Below are 19,885 nucleotides of genomic sequence, written 5' to 3'. Positions count from 1 at the left end.
GTAATAGCGATGCGGAAAGAGCCGCTGGGTCCTCAATTGGTGCACCAATCTGCCTGTCCTCCAGCATGTCTGGCCACCCTCTTAGGTCCTGTTCATAATTTTCTCGAATTGTAGGAGCTTCTGCTTTGGGTCTCTGCAGCACATGCCGCTATATGGAGGGAATGGTGAGCTGAGATGGTGAGATATGACAGCTCTTCCTCTAATTACAGCCCAACAGTGATCAACTAGCCCCACTAGCCCACTGCTAAAGAAAAATTAGAGTAAAAAAAGGCAATGCCTGCAAGTGCAGCAGTGGCTGATTAGAAGATAGTTTGATGCCTGGAGCTGACACCCCTATGCAGCCTGGATTGCAGCCACCATCGGTGTCCCCAAAGCAGGACAGGCGGAGAAGGATAGGGTATTCCAACAGTTCCAGCGTGAATACGCCCAGCCAGTTCGTGCTGGGTGCAGTGGGGCTTACTCTGTGGCAGTCGTCCGGCAGCGCTAGGAAAATGAGCACCGATCTATGCTGCTGTATAAAGGGTCGCCGAGTCTATACCAAGGCAGGAGGAGGCCAGCATTGGAGGGGCAATCAGACACGGTCAATGCTGCGCGGCGAATCTCACCTCACCCGCCAGCAGTCCAGTAAACGGCCGGTCATCTGCCCCCCCAGGCTCACCCACGGGCCCTGTCCCTGCTGGGCCTCCAGGGGAAAGCAAGCACTGGTGATGCAGCTCTGGCAGTGCCGGCCGAGGCTATACCATGCTGGATAGGTGGGAACAGGGGGGCGCACGCCCAAAGGGCCCGCACCTGGTGCACTCACAGCACTAGATGTGGAAGCCAGGCAGTGAGTCACGTTCTCCGCTGCTAGGAACAAACAGTCCAGTGGGCTCCTCTGTACATGGCTCAGGCAGATGCCTGTGTAGGCCGTGCCTCCTCAATCCACTCGGGGTCAGATTGCGCTGTGCAGCCCTTTCCGCTGGACCTCGCCAGGCATCGCCGTACTCCCAGTTGGGTCAGCCATTAGATGCGATGTGGTAACTGTTCCAACTGGCCATTGTTTGGGGTATATTCGGATTATTCTGGGCCCGTTCGGCGGAGCTTCAGTGCCGCATAGCCATCTTGGTTGGAGGCCTGGCAAGGCCCTCTACAGATGGAATTAGTTCATAAGAATGGTGGGTTGCAATCAAACAGGAATTTCCCCCAAATGTCAAAGAACGCTATCAATCTATGTTGCACTGTACATGTAAATCATATAGTTAATCCATTAGTGACTTACTAAGTCAAATGATATCAATAACATTGTTTGATACTTTCAAATGAAGTAACCACAGCTCGCACCAAAATCTTATTTTGATCCACAAAACAGAAGGAGCAAGGTCTCCGTATATCCAAATATCTATGATCCCAAAACTCCCATTCAGGTGAGTTGTGTTTCTGGTAAGTACAAAAAGCAAGTGCAAGAGTGAGACACTAAAATCTAGTTTGAAGTCTTTGAATGTCAACCTGAATATTCAGTTCCATCATGAGGGTTTTGATATTAGGGAAAGTGATAATTTAGGACTCAAGCCTGGCGGATACTGTACAAATAACAGAACAAAGGCAAACATATTTAGGACAATCAAGGACTTATATCTGGAAGGTCTGGAAGTCTACAATACTTTTGGGCAGTGAAGGCACAGGCAATCCATAGGTCAGGCAATTGGATTTCATGAGGATATAGCAAATATAATTTGAACAGCAAGCAAATAAACGCTAAGTGACAAGATATGTGAATTCAAAATTGTTATTTATCATGCATGGATAACAGATGGACACTTGTTTGTGTGTCACATGGTCAGGTACTGTGATATTTGCTACTGCTCAGTTGTATTCAACTCTAACAACATTTCCTTGTATAGTCTAGGACAGCACTCCAATATTACAGAGATTGTGGAGTAGGGATGGGCCATTGTTAGCTTGTTGTAGATGGCAGCAGAGAGTCTAGGGGTTGCCTTTGCGAGTATCACAGGACTGGCATCTGGAGCATTAGGTGGTGTGGCGGTGGTGTGGGTTTGCTCACCATGGCCTATGTTTCTCAGCCCATTGGAATTCCCTTATAAGTTAGTGGGGAGCGACCAAAAAAAGGAAAGGTGCATGGAACATTGAAGGTAAACCTATTGAGATAGTCACTGCCTACAAGGACTTAGGAGTGCAGATCAATCACAAATGACGTCCGACAGCTCATATCACTGCAATGTACGGAACGTCTCTCTCTTTGGCGGGTGCTTTCTGTGGAGCAAGGAAAACCTTAGGTTCACCTGATCTCATTCCTTTAGTCCAAATAATGGGAGCAAAAGTTTTACCGTCAGTAGCCCATGGTACAATAGCTTTCAAAGAAAAGTTGACAACATGACTGGACAGAGCCCAGTTAGCCTGTTTATGTTAAGTCTTCTTTTTACAGACCGCTACCTCACATGCGCAAATATGTAGGGAATTCAACCTTTCATCTCAAAAGTGGATCCTGAAAGCTAAATTCATAGCCTATTGTCTAAAAGACAAACAAGCCCGCAATAACACATTAAAGAAAAACATCTGGACAATGATAAACACCCGAGAGTCCACATGGTCTAAATTTCCAGCTCAATGTGTTGAGGTATTGGAAGCAAAGGAAATATGGTCAGTCCCTAGACCCATATCGGCATCAGCAAGACTTTTAACAAAACAGGCAAAGTTACTGTTGGCTGACAGCGATACACAAACTTTGAAAAACTTAAGTTATGGAATCTGGGCATTAAAACTCTATTATAGTGGGACTTTGCCACATTACCTGTGTTCCCCCTTAAAACCAATATTGAAGCGCCAATTAATGAAATTGCGGTTCGGATTGATTCCATTGTTGGCATACAAATATGGGTGTGGGTGCAAAGAGACAGTAGCTACTCAGTACCGAGCATGCAGAGCAGTAGAGGAATCTCTAAGCCACATACTGTGCATCTGCGAGAAACTTTGCACAGTGAATATATATTAGCTTTGTCCTATTTGGCATCATTTAAATATATGGATATGTCATCCTGCCCTGGCCAAGTGCATGAAAGGCAGCACGTTTCATTAAATATCTGAGGGCAGTAAAAGCAGTTTGGATTCCGACCATCACACAGAAGTATAACCTATAGTGCAGTGCCAAGTGTTTCTAAGCTTCATGTTTATAGTCGCTAGCGGGCCCCCAGGATGTTGGGGGGTGGAGGGTGCACATGGGGGGTACCTATGGTACCCCCCTGCATGTGCATGCACAAAGCGGCAGGCACCGAGTGGTGCCTGCCACTTTGTGCATGCACATGCAAAGCATGCATTTTTAACTTTGCAGCAGGTGCTGCTTTAAGCAGCACCCGCCACACTGTTAAATATACAGGATGTGACCACCAGGGTGGCAGTCACATCCTAATTCCTATGGAGGGAACGCCGATTCCCCTGCGGACGGTCCCTCCACCTCGGGGGAGGTGGACGGACGCAGGTCCGTCCGTCATCCTAATCGACACCTAAATTAGTGCATATCAAATAGATGAGTATAGTAATTGACCCTACACATAAATGTTCATACCTAATGTAGTACAGGCACCCTTCCTGGATGAAAACCAGTGAATCAATACAAAAAGGAACCTATAAAGTGCTAGAGGCTAGATGATTCTCAGAGGCAGAACAGATGAAATGTATTTTCCCCTGACAAATGGGATTGTGGGCAAAACCATGCTAAATTCATCTAATCAATAGACCACTGCCAATTTTAATTTTGATGTTCAGAAGCAAATCTACACCACAGATTAATGAGTGGTATTCACTTAAAAATGTAGGTTTGGGGGGACTGGTGTCAGGAATAAGCAGGTTAATTTTGCATTCATGTCTGTGTGCTATGTTCCGGGGTGAGCTGACACTCCCTTCAGGGAAAGCCCTACTTGAGAACGTCATCCTTTAAACATGTGTTAGTATACATAAGCCACAAACCATGCAAATCAAGCAAAGAACTCACCATTTGAAGTTTTATTTGAGCACACACTGATCTTCTGTTGACAGCTGCAAAGCTACTGGTAAATGTCTTTCTCACACAGCCTATTCTCTGCAAAGCCTGCTGAGAATTTCCTTCTAGACCAGCCACTGAGCGACATATGAGTGGAAACTTTGATCGGGTCAGGAACAAGTTCTTTACATTTTCCCTGGTAAAGTTTGAAACAAATACATATAATATTACAGCTTTTTCAGAAATTTGCTTTTTCTGGTCACATTTGTTCCCTCTAACTTATGCATTGTTGATGGATTTACATTTTGAGCAATCAGTCTGATTATTGGGGCAGAGTACATTTTAAGAAAATTAAAAAAATATTCTTTACAAATGGGATTAATTGTGAGCTATAAAGTTAAAGAGTTGTTGATCTTTAGATTTATTAGCGAATCTTCTGCATGATTCAAGGTTGGACCTATAATCTCTTGTTTCTTGAATACATAAGGAAGAGTTCCATTGTACATGATATGCACTGCGATTTAAACAACAAATTATTCCCATACTTTGCTCCTAATTTATTCTATAGTGTATTTTCAGACTTTTACTGTATTTTGATTTACATCACTCTAATCAATAATAGGGAGTGTACATATTTTTTTATCACACATGAGAAGTTGTGGAAATTGTGAAATTGTGGCTTGTGGCTAAGATGATAGGGTTGCCCAATGTTCCCCCTGCTATGCAATGTATATTTAAATGTTGTCATGGCTGCCATCCTCAAAACATAACAGTGCTCCTTCGTGTGTTCTAGAGAGGGTGCTGCCCAGAGACATTCTGGGACATCCTGGAACAAGGAATGGTGGATCTTACCCTGCCCTAGGATGCCCACAATATCAATCAGCTCATGTGGAAAATGGTACACTGAGGCTTCACGTTCCTAGAGAAAACCAGCAGGTGCCAGGGAGAGCAGCCACGGCAGTCCGCGGTGTTCCAGTAAAGGTAGGGTACCAATGCATGTCAGGAGAGTGGCTGTGCCTTGCAGAATGGGAGTTGTTGCTGATTTAGAGGGCAAGCAGTGTACAGCTAGGTGGATAATATTTCAGACGCTTTTTAGGTGCTTATGGACATTTTTATCATTCTAGCCAGAGATATCTCAAAATAGGAAATAGGGAACAGGGTGTCAGCACCAGTCCAATTATTTCTCTTAGCAGACTTTAGTTTTAACTATCATAGATACACACTTTATGTTGCTAACTATACTAGAAACCACCAATACACCTGTGCTCTCAAGGAGACACTATATTGATTTTTAAATGCACAGCAATGGTGACTTCATATGTATGTACCAATGCTGGTGTATTAATGTAACTTATAGCCTGCTGAAAGGTTATCCAGAATACCTGCTTTGTATTGAGGAAATACTATGCCTATGAAAAAGCGAATCAAAATAGCACTTTACACTGTACATAGACAACCAAGTGATACATATTGATGTCAAAGGTAGGTCTTTTATCATTTTCAAAGTCATTCCTAAGTGTTATTGCGGAAAGCAATATGCAAACAATGTAATTCTGCTCTTGAAATGATATTGCTTGTAACATATCAGCAAAATAAATATGAACTGACAATTTTACATCCAAGCATGAAGCATTATTTTAAAATCTTGACTGAAACAACTATAAAAATGTTATACAAAGGTAACAAAATATCACAGGCACTACTTCTACATTCATACAGAATAATGCAAAGTAACACAATTTTGTTGTGACTGCCACGTTAAAATGTTTTACAGTCTACTATTTGAATCCCTAGGTTTTCTTCTGCAAAGCATATTGTTTCCAAGATTAAAGAGCATTTTTCACAAAAAGCAAAATACAGCTTTTCTCTGACAAATTTCAGCAAGTAACATCTGTTGAAATTGGATTTGGGAAAAACTTAAAGAAAACATACTGTATTAACTCTAGTAATTTTTGTCTTCGATCTTCGATGTCTGGGCATTGTATGATATGCCATCAAGACATTTCTTGCATTATGCCATAGAAATGAAACGGGTGTGTGTATGAGTATCGCCGGCATGAAAGATGCCAACGTAAAATTCCTGCTGGAAATCCAGTGTCTTATAAGTCTTAAATAACATTGCTTTAAATATTTGTAGCTTAAGTTGTGCAACTAAATACCAGTTTTTCAAGTCATTCAATCCTTTTTAATACCTTATCTTTTCACTGCAGTTTGCTATGTGCTCTTCTTTGGAACTTTACTTTCCATTGTTGCTTCACCGCCCCCTCTTCCCTATTTCCCGCTCCACTTCTGACTTGCTCCCCCTCTTGTTTAGCACTTCATCCACCTTGCGTGACTCCAGCCAAGCCTCTATTGTTCCTCTGCAGGTTATTTTTATTTTTTCTCAGGGCCCCCTTCTTAAGCTCATTGAGGCCCAGGGACCACCACCTCCCCGGGGCTCAATACACCCCCACAAGTAAGTCCCCTACAGCGGATTGCTCAGATCTTGTCGGAGGCCCGTCCCCTTTCACAACCACTCTACGAAGGGGCCTTCCGGTTCACTACTGGTTGGGGAATGAAGTCCCCTTGTCTGCTGAGGGTTGCTGGGGGAAAAGGACAAGTAGGTCCCCCACCGAGGGATTCCTGAGACCCTATCAGAGTCCCTGCCTCCTTTCTCACCCACTCTGTAAAGGGGCCTGGTGCACTACGGGTTGAGGGATGAAATCTCCTTGGCTGCTGAGGGTCCTTTGGGTCCAAGAATCCCTTTTGTTGCCACAAGTAAGTACCCCACAACAGGATAACTCAGACTTCATCTGCGTCACCTACCCCTTTCTAAACCACTCTATAGAGGGGCCTCCTGGTGCACTACTGGTTGGGGGATGAAGTATAGGGGTTAGAGTGCTGGTAAAGTTTGCTCTGAAGGCGGTTGGCAGAGTTTTTACCAAAATCCACATTCCAAGTAGAAAGTCACAGAAAAAAAACAAAGGTTACATGGATGTTAAAAATAGCAAATAGAATTTTTTTTTTAAACATAGAAATTCACTGAAAAAACAAAGGTTACAGGGACGTTATATTTAGGATCACATTTCACTCATACAAAATCAGTGACATTCAGCAGTTTTAGTTACCTGAGATAACTATAACCCCCACAATTCACTGATTATGACCTCACATATTATATCTCTCATGACATAGTCAGTGACATCACTGATGACATCGCTGATGACATCTCAAATGACTTCACTGATGAAGTCACCACAGAACCACTCACACACCCACTCACACCCCATACAACCTCATATGCCCACTCACATACCCATTCAAATATCCATACAAATATTTACACAGCCACTCACTTATCCATTGAGCCACTCACTTGCCCACTCTGTAGCTCATAAATCCTGATCATACAACCAGTCAGTCACCCATACAGCCACTCACACAGCCACAAACTCACCCATACAGCTACTGACACACCAATGTTCTTAACTTATACAGCCACTCACTCACCAAAAACCTGTATACACACTCAATCACACACAACCACTTTATATTCCAATTCATACATCCATACAACCACTCACACAGCCACTCACTCACCAATACAGCCAATACCAAAGATACTCACTGTTCCATAGAGCCACTCACAAAGCAACTCACTTATCCAATCTCTCACCCAAACAGCCACTCACTTACCCATACAGCCACTTATATATACAGCCACTCACTCATATAGCCACTCAGATACCCATTCACTCACCCATACAGTCACTGACCCACACACTTACCCACTTACATAGCCACTCACACAGCCACTCATGCACCAATACAGCCACTCACGCAGCAACTAAGTTACCCACACAACTACTCAGACACCCACTTGTATACCCATACAGCCACTCACACACCTGTATATTCACTCAGACACCCACTCACACATGGATACACACAGTCACACAGCGACTAACATCAAATATGTTAAAAAAGGAATCACTCATTAGAGATACTCACAGTATACACAGTTAACTTTTGTGGTACCTCAGTATATACGTTTAGTGATGTCACTGACCATGTCATGAGTGATCTAATATGTGAGTCCTAACCAGTGCATTACAGGGGCGTAAGTTATAGTTAGCTCAGGTAACTATAACTGCTGAATTTCACTGGTTTTGTTCAAGTGAAATCTGAGCCTAACTATAACGTCCCTGTAACCTTTGTTTTTTTCAGTGAATTTCTACGTTTTTTAAATTCTATTTCCTAACTATAATGTCCCATTACCCTTTGTTTTTTTCTATGAAAATAAATATATATATATATATATATATATATATATATATATATTTAAATATATATAACACACTTACCTGCGAAGTACTTACATTTTTCGTGCTAATGCCATCCGTTGTAAAGGCAGCTCATAGTAGAAATATGCGTGGTAAAGGCAGGCGTAGTAAAGACCAAGTTATAATTGCTGCTTCTCTATGTTAATATGTACACAAATCAAGCAAGTAATATTTCTCCATCCCTTTCTCTGTCAAAATTCTGATCTTCCTTGCCAGGAAGTAAAAGCCACCATTGTGAATGATCTCAATGCATTTTGCATGCCTTGTGTATGGTTTGCACCTGGCTACCATCAAATCCAATTCAATGGTGATTGCATTTCCTAAATGCTCTTTTTACGACTAGTCACAACTAGGAAATCCATTGTACATGCGGGTATGAATCACATATAGGAAATCTCAATTTGCGATCTCTTATTTTGCAATTTCCAAAAATCAATTCCTGCAATGTAGTAATCGCATTTTGCACCACTGCAAATGCATTTTTTACATAGGAACATGGGCCCTTATTTATGAGGCCTTGCGCCAGTTTTGCGCCGCCGGTGCGTCACTTTTTGTGACGCACCAGTGGCGTAAAATATGCGCCTTGTTGCGCCATATTTAAAAAGTGACGCATCTAGGTAGATGCGTCACTTTTTAAACCCCTGCGCCACATTATACCTGCGTCAGGTATAATGTATGCAGAGGGGGCGTTCCCCCGCAAAAAGCCTCGTAATAGTGACGCAGTGAAATCTATGAGATTTCACTGCGTCACTTTTAGGATGCTGTTGCGTTAAAATCTTGTGCCTGCCTCACAGCAGGCGTAAGACTGATGCAAGCCCTTTCACATGGGGCTTTCCCCATGTGAAAGGACGCATTGCTGGAGTTGCGTCACTTTTGTGACACACGCCAGCAATGCGTCACTTTTGCGCTTACAGATACGTCAGAAATACTGACGTATCTGTAAGTCCTTGCGACAAATATGATGCATCATAGGTGTCGCAAGGAGTGCGCAGTGAAAAGTGACGCATCGCTGTTTTCACGCATCGATGCGTCACTTTTCATAAATGAGGCCCCTGGCATTTTGCATTTCTAAATAGCCTAAAATAGTGATTCAGACCGTTAAGAAATGCAAAATCCTTTCCTGCATATAGGCCTTAGTGTCAGCCAGTTTGTACAGAATGAAAAAAAAAATGTTGATTTGAGAATTTTGGTGTTGAAGAGGTTCCTGGTATGTGAATGAATAAATATCGATATGATGAGAAAAACAATTAACGCTGAGAAATACAAATGGGAATTCCAAAGACATAAATACCATAAAACGAGAAAGCCTAATTATAAATAAATCACCTGTAGAAGAATGCATTGTGAGCTTATTATTAGAAATTGTAGAATTATTCGATTTACTTAAGTTATTACATACATTCTCGATTCCTGCAGAATCTGGATGGCATTCTGGGCAGAGAGGTTCACTTTGGCCCTGTTGATCCAGCTGGTTAAGTCGTAGCGCACAGGGTCTTTGCCTATTTGGTGAAAAATCTCACACTGAAGAGGTTGCTCGCATTTGCGTATGGGACCATCTGCTATAAGGTAGATATAATAGGCATCAGTCATGCGAGAAATGTATCAAGAAAGTAACTGAGAGAATCAATAAGCATTTCGAAGTGTCAACTTTGTTCTTTAGGCGTAGTTTGTCATAGTTTATGCCTTTAAAATCAGCAAGTGAGGAAAATGCTCATAGCACGTACAAGAAAAAAAAATACAAGATTTAAATGGCATATGCAGATATAATTTTGCGAATGTACAGTGCAGTAAGGGCCATATCTAGCAAGCCTTTTTTGATTTGCAAAGGCCGGAATTCGCCGAATTTCGGCCTTTGCGAATTGCAAAAGGCTGTTTTTTTGCATTTTTTGATATGTATTAAAAATTCGCATCTTAAGGAATCGCAAAAATTAGCGATTCCTTATTTTGCAATAGCATTTCAGGAATCACAATTTTGCATTTTACTATAGCAAATTTAGCTTAAGAAATCGCAATTTACCACCAACTTTTAGTTGGTGGTAAATTGTGATTTCTTTTAAAAATGCACTAATTGGCATTTTTGAATGTGGCATGTGACGCACATACTTGCCCATAGGGCATGTATGTGTTCCATATGCACACACATGCTGATTTCAGGGGTGCAGCAGGTTGTCCTTGAGACACCCCTGCACCCTTGAAATCAATCTCATTTTGCGATTCGCAAATTGCGAATCGCAAAATGAAATGCATTTCACAATCATTCCTATGGGCCTCCTGGCCCATAGGACTGAATGGGAAAATATTCTTTATTTGCGAATTCGCAATTTGCGAATTCGCAAATAAAGAAGATTAAGAAATCGCAAAAAAAATGCGATTTTTTACATACATCCCGTTTTGCGATTTCTAAATAGCAATTCCTTAAAAATTGCTATTTAGAATTCGCAAAACGGAACTTTGATAAAAATGGCCCTAAATGACAAGTGATACAGCCCAACACAATTCTACTCCTTTTAACAACTTCTGAAAGTAATTTAGGCCTTTGTAAACATTCTTCTGAGCCCACAATGGCAGTGAATGCCCTGCCTTCACTCAGCCTGCAGCAGCGAACACTACTTAGGGGCTGATTACGAAGGCGGTCGGACCGCCCCTAAAATGCCGTCAATGACAGTCCGCCTGCAGCATTATGATGCTGGCAGTTGGACCACAGCGGCCACACTGCCGCCTCTGTCAGGATCTCAAAGCCAGACAGGGCGGCAGTCAGAGTCATGGCCCTGAATGGCGGCATTGCAGACCTAGGAACCACCATCGGGATTTGGATATTCCTTTCGGACAGCCTTTTCATGGTGGGAACACTGCCATAGAAAGGTTGCCGGAAAGTGATATGGGGGGCCCCAAAGCGGAACCCCAGGCATTGTAGGCCACAGAAAAGTGGCCATGGGGGTCACATGTTGTGGCCCCACTCTCCTTGCAGGACCTTGTACCATGCACTGCTTGGTACATGACGCACAGTGCATGCGCCTGCTGGTGGTGCTGCAAGGCAGCGGCATATGCTATTGCCGTTTACATTGGCCGCAGCATGTCACGGCCATGGTTACAACAGTTTTGCGACCACCAGCTCGGCAGTCACATTGAAATGTGACAGTCAAACTGCCGCCTGCTTGTCGGGCGGTCTCCTGACTGCCACAAAAACGGTCAGCGGTCTGACCGACAACAATCGAAATCAACCCCTTAGAGTGAACTCCGCTTCTAAGATTATTTCTAATGAAGATGTTTCTGCTAACACAGCAGAAACAAAATGAATGTGGGTGTACCACCATGTGATGGGGGCCCACTAGGCATTTATTTTTGGTTTTCAAGGACAAACATCTAAAGTGGAATGTTGTTTTTGAAAAATAAAAAACCTGTGTCCCTTTTGTACAGGAAAATCTGCATTGAGCTGATCTCTTGATGCAATAAAAGTGATCGTATTGTGGCAAATAAGAGCTGTCAATCACTGGGTGCCGGGAATAGCTACACATCATCTATTCCACAACCTCTAAATCAGGCAGGATCTGTGGGTTCGGCGAAACTGGAACCACCTTCTAAACTTCCATCAATATCTTAATAAACTCCTACTTTGGCTTTCACACATGTCGTTTCCTCATCCATCATTGAGTCTGTTTCATCTCACCTTAGGTACACAACTGTATACACCCCACACGCGTTTCATTTGAATCAATCAATCAATCAATCAGTCAGTCCATTTATGGAGCGAGCTACTCACCAGCGAGGGTCTCTAGGAGCTGAAGGGAGAGGGGGGGGGCGCTACTGCTCAAAAAACCAGGTCTTGAGGTGTTTCCTGAAGGTGAGATGGTCCTGGGTTAGTCGTAGGTGTGCGGGGAGGGAGTTCCATGTCTTGGCGGCCAGGTAGGAGAACGATTTTCCTCTGGTGGTGGCTCAGCGGATCCATGGGACCGTTGCGAGGGCGAGGCTGGCGGAGCGGAGCTGCCGGGTAGGAGAGTAGAACGAGAGGCGGTTGTTGAGGTATTCGGGCACATGTCGTGGAGCGCTTTGTGTGCGTGGGTGAGGAGCCTGAACGTGATCCTCTTGCTGACGGGGAGCCAGTGCGGGTTTCTCAGGTGGGCCGATATGTGGCTGTGGCGAGGGATGTCGAGGATGAGTCGTGGGGAGGCGTTCTGTATGCGCTGAAGTTGTTTCTGAAATTTGGCTGTGGTTCCTGCGTAGAGGGCGATCCGTAGTCCAGTCGGCTGGTGATGAGGGCCTCCGTGACCGTCTTTTCGGTTTCTGTGGGGATCCACCGGACGATCTTTAGGAGCATGCGCAGGGTGTTTAAGCAGGAGGATGAGATGGCGTTGATGTGTTTGGTCATCGTGAGCGAGGAGTCCAGGATGAATCCCAGGTTGCGTGCGTGGTCCGTGGGTGACGGTGCGGTGCCCAGCGCTGTGGGCCACCAGGAGTCGTCCCAGGTGGATGAGGATTGTCTGAGGATGAGGACCTCCATTTTGTCTGAGTTCAGTTTCAGCCGACTGAGCTTCATCCATTTCCCTACGTCTTTCATTCCTTCCTGGAGGTTGGTTTTGGCGGTGGTTGGGTCTTTGGTGAGGGAGGGTATCAGCTGGGTGTCGTCGGCATAGGAGATGATGTTGAGGTTGTATTTGCGTGCGATGGCGGCGAGCGGGGCTCATGTAGATATTGAAGAGGGTTGGGCTGAGCGAGGAGCCTTGGGGTACGCCGCAGATGATCTTGGTGGCCTTGGAGCGGAACGGCGGGAGGCGGACTCTCTGGGTTCTGTTGGAGAGGAACGAGGTGATCCAGTCCAGCGCTTTTCCTTAGATCCCAGTGTTGTAGAGGCGGGTTATTAGGGTGCGGTGGCAGACGGTATCAAAGGTGGCTGAGAGGTCTAGGAGGATGAGGGCGGTTGTCTCCCCGTTGTCCATCAGGGTCCTGATGTCGTCGGTGGCTGCGATGAGGGCTGTCTCGGTGCTGTGGTTGGCTCTAAATCCAGATTGGGATGGGTCGAGTGAGTTGTTTGCCTTGAGGAATGCAGTCAGCTGTTTATTGACGGTCTTCTCGATGACTTTGGCCGGGAAGGGAAGAAAAGAGATGGGGTGGAATTTCTTATGGTCTTTAGGGTCAGCTGCGGGTTCTTTCAGAAGGGCGTTGATCTCTATGTGCTTCCAGCTCTCTGGGAAGGTGGCTGATGCGAAGGAGTTGTTTATGACATTCCGGAGGTGGGGTGCGATGATGGCGCCTGCTTTGTTGTAGATGTGGTGGGGGCATGGGTCAGAGGGAGAGCCGGAGTGGATGGTGTTCATGACGTGGGTGGTGTCTTCTGTGCTGATGGGGGTCCAGTCGCTTAGGGTGGTGGTGGGGGTCGTTGGTTTGGTGACTGGAGGAGGAGTCTGGGCGTCAAAGCTGTTGTGTATATCTGCGATCTTGCGGTAGAAGAACGTGCCGAGGGAGTTTCAGAGGTCCTCTGAGTATGGTTTTGGGGTCAGTGCGGATCTCGAAGTGTAGGTGTTCAGTGGTGGAGAGTGTGTCTTCGGCGTTGGTCGTGATGCTGATGGTGTTCCTGTAGACGATGGCGATTCCTCATCCGGTTTGGTTGACGCGGTCCTTCCGGGTGACCTTGTAGCCATCCGGGATGGCTAAGGTGATGTCGGGAGCTGAGGATGCGTTCATCCAGGTTTCCGTGAGGAAAGCGACGTCTGGTGCTGTTGTGTCGAGGAGGTCCCAGAGTTCGATGGCGTGTTTGTGGACAGAGCGGGTGTTGAGGAGGATGCACTTGAGGTTGTTGTTGTTGTTGCTGGGTTCGACGGGCGGGGTGTAGGTTGGGAGGCAGGTGAATTTGCAGGCTTGGCAGGTGAAGGGTCCGTGGGTTTGCTTCGGGGTGGCTCGTTAGCAGGCGGGTGGTCGTCCGGTGTTAAGTGCGTGGAGGGTAGTGGTGTCGTATCTCAGTCGGGCGGTTCTGGTGCTGAGCGCGGTCCAGGCGCGGACGGGCGAAGACGGGCTTGCCTTTAGCGCGCCATATGAGGGCCTGCGGGAGGGAGGAGCAGCTGGGAGGTGGGAGCGGGCGGCGAATGGGACAGCGGGGGCGGGACTGCAGCGGCAGGAAGGGACATAGAATGCAAAACGGGGCAAGGGGGCACAGAGGGCACAACAGTGGGGGTAAAAACAGTACAAAAAACGGGCAAACAAGTGCAGACAGGGAAAGGAAACCAGAGGAGGCAAGGGCTCACGCAAGAGGTACAGGCAGCGGCAAGAGCGAGGCGACAGAATCCGCGGGGGCAGGCGTCACAGGGACGCAATGGCGGGAAGGGACACAAAATGCAAAAACGGGGCAAGGGGGCACACAGGGCAAAACAGTGGGGGTAAAAACAGTACAAAAAACGGGCAAAAAAGTGCAAACAGGGAAAGGAAACCAGGGTAGGCAAGGGCTCACGTAAGAGTCACAGGCAGCGGCAAGAGCGAGGCGACAGAATCAGCGGGGGCAGGCGTCACAGGGACGCAGCGGCGGGAAGGGACACAGATGCAAAACGGGGCAAGGGGGTACAGAGGGCACAACAGGGGGGGTAAAAACAGTACAAAAAACGGGCAAACAAGTGCAAAAAGGGAAAGGAAACCAGAGGAGGCAAGGGCTCACCCAAGAGTCACAGGCAGCGGCAAAGGCGAGGCGACAGAATCAGCGGGGGCAGGTGTCACAGGAGGACCGTGTGGCGGCTGGGGGGGGGTGACCTGCCTGAGGACAGGGTCAAAGGTCGCTCAAACTGTGAATCAAACTTTAGTTGTTGAACTGATTTTCTACTTATATACTCACTCATGGTATTATGATTCCAGTTTAATCTTTCCCAGCCACGATGTACTCCCATTATACAAATTATCACTGTATAGTATAGATTGTAAGGGTTTATTCTAGCTGTTTACCTGCGCTTATAAGAAGCTATTTTATTTATGTTCTTGAATTTAAACTGCTTTGACACTCAAATGGGTTATGGAACACGTTACATAAAACAAACTAAATAATTAAAAAGAAAAAAAAGAAATAGGCATAAAGAACTGTATGAAATTAGGTTACTGGTTGATCGGGCGAAACCCTTCTCAATTCCTATCTCAACCACAATTCCTATCTGGGCGAAACACAAGCAAACTCCGAATTCATCTGTGCTCAACCCTCTGGTAACTTGACAAAAAAGCAGGTTTAACTTAGAGTAATAGTTAGAGTATTCATGCAACACTTCAAACAGTAATAAAGTAATAATACAACGCAAGAAAAATCTTTTTTAGATAAATAGATACCATTTTATGAATTACTTGACACCAAAATGACAAAAATGTAACTGGTAGAAGCAGAGATATGCAATTCTAATGCTTCACAATAAATATAGTGCCTAAAAGCACAAAGTAACACTCTGGATTATTCGGTCATTTGAGAAAGGGTGAAAGTCACAATTTCAGGCCGACCGTGATGGAGTGTGGGCCAAATACAGGGACAGGTTAGTCCCTCTGATAGAGTTACCTTCAAAAGTCGAGCACAAAGAGTGCTGTTTGCAGTGGAGGGAGCAGCAAGGAGCAGCAAGGAGAAGAAAGAGTGTTGCAGATGGTTGTTGCTGTAGTTCAAAGAGAAGGACAGGCGTTGCAGATGGTTATCAAATACAGTTGTTTCTGAAAAAGTTACCTTCAAAAGTCCAGTGCAAAGAGTTCAGTTTGCAGTGGATGAGGCCATGAAGAGCAGGCCGGGCATAGCGAATAGTCGTTGCTGTAGCACTGGCTGGCAGCATCGGTGGCAAGACTTTTACACCAGCAGGCCCTTTTAAAGTTGCAAAGAGCAAAAAAGTTCAGGATTTTTCCTTTTCTTGGTGAGGAAACTCAAATAATGCCACGCCAAGGGTCCAGGACCTGAGAGGCACCTCTTGGGGATCAGGAAGCTACTCCAGCAGAGACCAGCAGGGCTTAGACAGGTCGAGTTGCAGGTCCAGGCAGCAGTTCCCCTAGGGGCAGCAGGCACCCTTCTTCTGTATGATCCACAGTTCTGTGAGTGTACTGAACAGGTGAGTCTGAGGGTCGGTCCTTTATTTATACCTGGTACCCACGTTGAAGTAGGGGAGAATTCTAGAGGTTTACACCGCAGGAGGTGCTTGGAATTTCCTGGCTCACTGACCTGGCCCCCACTTATCTGGGGTCACAAAAGACCAGTATGAAACCCTTTGTGAATGTGCTCAGGCAGAAAATGTGAAAATGTGGTAGGCGAAATCTTCTCCCCTTCATCAAGTCAGATGTGGTCCATTCTGGCAACACCTGCTCCCGTTTGTCTCACTGTCTAGTAGCAATACACAAAGACCAACTTCCAGCTGCACCACATGGAGCCCAGGCTACAGGCTGCAGGAACCTAGGCTAGGACAAGAACATGCCAAATTTCTAAAAGTTATATTTTTAGAATTGTGACTTAAAATCCGACTTTACTAATAAAGAGCGTTTTAAATTACAATTAGTTAGACACCAAACTCAATGTACCTATCTGCTTCCAATTGAACTTTATCACTTATTAAATGTAATAAGGTAACCCAATTTTATCTTGTGAAAAAGGAAAGCCTTGCAGTGGTAAAAATGAATTTAAGAGTGTTTCACTGCCAGCAAATGTAAAAGTTAAAAGTGCATGTCCAATGTTTTAAATACACTGCACTGTGCACAATGGGCTGTTTAAGGAATGGACCAAAAAGGAAATTTTAGGCTTGGTAAAATCTTTATTTTGCTAGGTCAAAATGGCAGTTTAAAACCGCACACAAAGGCTGCAATGGCCGCCCTGTGACATGCTGGAAGGGCTTCTTAAGTGGGTGGCACACTTAGTGCTGCATGCTCACTGGTAGCGCTTAATTTAAAGGTACTGGGCACATGTATTATCACTGTACTGGAGTCTTACAAGTACATTAAAGGTGCTAATGGGGTGTAAACCAATTCTACCATGTTTAAGGGCGAGAGCACAAGCATGTTTGGCAATGGTTAACAGTGGTAAAGTGAGCAGAGTCCTAGGAGCCAACAAAAACAGATTCAGAAAACAGGAGGGTGAAGTCAGAAAGGTTGGTGATGACCTTGCAAAGAGGGATAAGTCTAACAAGAACTACAGTTTAAAGTAATGTCTGGCACATTAGTAAGCTCAGCTTCGCAAACCCTTTAAATGGCATATCATATACAGATATAATTTTCATATAAAATTGTGCCCGGTACTGAACATTTCATGTGTAAATGGAGATTTTCAGGGACATTTGTTCAAACGCACCAGTTAATCGTGGCCTGATGGAAATTATCTGTTAACCAAAAAACATTATGCATTGGCAGATGCAGGGATGCCCCTGGTACAAAAAGCCAAGTTGGGTTGAAAGGATATATGACGATTTATGCAACAACATCTGGAGATCACCAACAGATTCTCTGTGACAGCTGTTGCTCACTGCAGCACGATCCACTGAGGTGAAAAGTTATTTTATATAGAAGCAGAATTGTCAGGAAAGGCAAATATTGCTAATACTGTTATGCTAAACATGCCAATGCCAGTTTCAATGTAAATGCATTCATGTTTATATTGTTCCATCAATATATTGCTATGCTGACGGAATAATATGAAACACACAGAATATAATTTCAAACACTGATGCCAGATTAACAAACATATTTTCACAATCTCTGTGTGAACAGATTTAGGGAAAGTGTATTTTGCCCAAGTGATAATTCAGTGAGGAAATTTGCCCTTGTGCAGAAAGCTCTGATGCGCACAAGCATTTCCACATAAGTAAAATATACACATGTGGGTGTGCTATAGCTGTGTCTAGGCACATGGTCATGCACCAGCCTCTGTTCTCTTACTTACCTTAACCTGAGATAGAGCTCTTGACAAGCAAAGCAGAATGCAGATGTTTCACAGATATGTTCCATGATTTTGTCTGTTGTCTAATGCTATCCTGTAGTTGTGTGCTGTATCTGGGGTGAAACATTAACTCTACCGTTGGGTAAACTTTAGCCAAGTAATAATATTGCTCTCATGAGGGTGAGTTACATTTTCATTGTATCTGCTGTTAGATGCTAAACATTCCAACATGCCACAGATCCACCTGCTGGGTTAGATCAATGCTCAATATATAAATAAGTACATAAATGCAAAATAAAGACTAGTGGAAACAGCTTATACCACAGGGTCAGACCACACAATTAAACTTTCGGGCATCCATTTCTACACAATGCCTTTACCACACATTGCCTTTATAGCACAATCTTTTACCACAAATATGTGTGTGTGTATATTTATATGTATACATACGTTGTACTCTTGTACTTGCCAGAGGGAGTGATAGCAAGCAAAGAAGGCTTAATCCACCGTACAATAGAGAGATAGCAACTCAAATACTGTATGACACAGCATTGCTACATTTTTTACCTTTTATAGAGAACAGACTTACTTTAGAAGGCATCGTGGAAAGAAACCCTCAAAATGACCTACCACTCACAATCCACTTCAAGAACTTGCCTTGCTTCCGATCTTCCCACCTATCCCACCCTACTGGTGTCAATATAGCCCTTGGTCACACTTCGGAAATAATTGTTGGCCCCTGAGAAAATGTTTGTGAGTTTTTATGCTGTACATGATGGCATCCCACTTTCACACCTGACTCTAATGAAGAGTGTTTTGGTGACATCCACAAGACTGAATCAAGGGGCTTAAGAAATTATCCAAACCTTACATGAACTACAGAGGTACCACTGCACATTTGATATTTGATATTTGATATTTATGGATATTTATAGAGCGCCTTCATTCGCTCCAAGGGAGCATCTTGGCGCTAGGCTGACGTGCAGGGGGTGATTGCGTAGAAGATGAAACGTGATGAAGAAACTGAGACTAGATGGCTGCCAATACAGAGGTGTCTGGTTGTTGGTACACCCATGTCTTTAGGAGTTTTCTAAAAAGGCCCTCCTTATCAGTTAGTCTAAGATTGATTGGAGGTTGTTCCATGCCCTTGCTTTCCCACCCCGGGTTTTGTACTTAAATCTTGAGAATAATGATAAGATTTGTACCGGAGGATCTCAGGCATCGCGAGGGGTTGTAACGTGTAAAACGCTTTGCAAAATAATAGGGTCCTGTATTTTTCAGGGTTTTAAAGACAGTGAGGAGAAGTTTAAAAAGAATCCTTTTGTGTAGAGGTAGCCAGTGGAGGGTATTCAGCGCCGCTGAAGCTGATGACCTTCTAGGAAGTCCCAGCACCAGTCTGGCAGCTGCATGTTGTATGCTTTGCAGTTTTTTTAGGGTGGACTTTTTCACTCCTGCCATTAATCCGTTGCAGTAGTCAAGGCGGGATAATATTACAGCTACCGTGACTGATTTTCGAGCTGCAATGGGGAGGAGAGCAAAGAATTTTTTTAGGGATTTTATAAGTGCGAAACAACGTCCAGCAGTGATCCTGACGTGGTCATCGAAAGAAAGAGATGAATCGAATTGCACGCCCAGGTTCCGTGCTGAAGGTACCGCGCTGGGGGGGGGGGGGGCTCAGATCCTACGGGCCACCACTCTTTCGGGCAGAAAGATAGGTCTTTGCTTAGCGGAATG

General features: G+C 44.7%; 1 protein-coding gene across 1 annotated transcript in view; it reads right to left on the bottom strand.

Annotated features, from left to right (window-relative positions):
- The window catches only part of LOC147668858 (unconventional myosin-XVIIIb-like), a gene marked incomplete at its 3' end in the record, with an annotated part of 694,293 nt that overhangs the window by 618,104 nt on the left and 56,304 nt on the right, over positions 1-19,885 (bottom strand). Inside the window, exons 4-5 of the mRNA XM_086948392.1 lie at positions 9,695-9,854; positions 3,986-4,169 (exon numbers count right to left, since the gene is read on the bottom strand). Of these exons, the coding sequence (XP_086804518.1) occupies positions 3,986-4,169; positions 9,695-9,854 (344 nt within the window). The remainder of the gene's footprint in view (positions 1-3,985; positions 4,170-9,694; positions 9,855-19,885) is intronic.

Source organism: Lissotriton vulgaris, unplaced genomic scaffold (genome assembly GCF_964263255.1).
Source record: "Lissotriton vulgaris unplaced genomic scaffold, aLisVul1.2 SCAFFOLD_1224, whole genome shotgun sequence".
Lineage (NCBI taxonomy): Eukaryota > Metazoa > Chordata > Amphibia > Caudata > Salamandridae > Lissotriton > Lissotriton vulgaris.
This window is presented reverse-complemented; position numbering and strand designations above follow the sequence as displayed.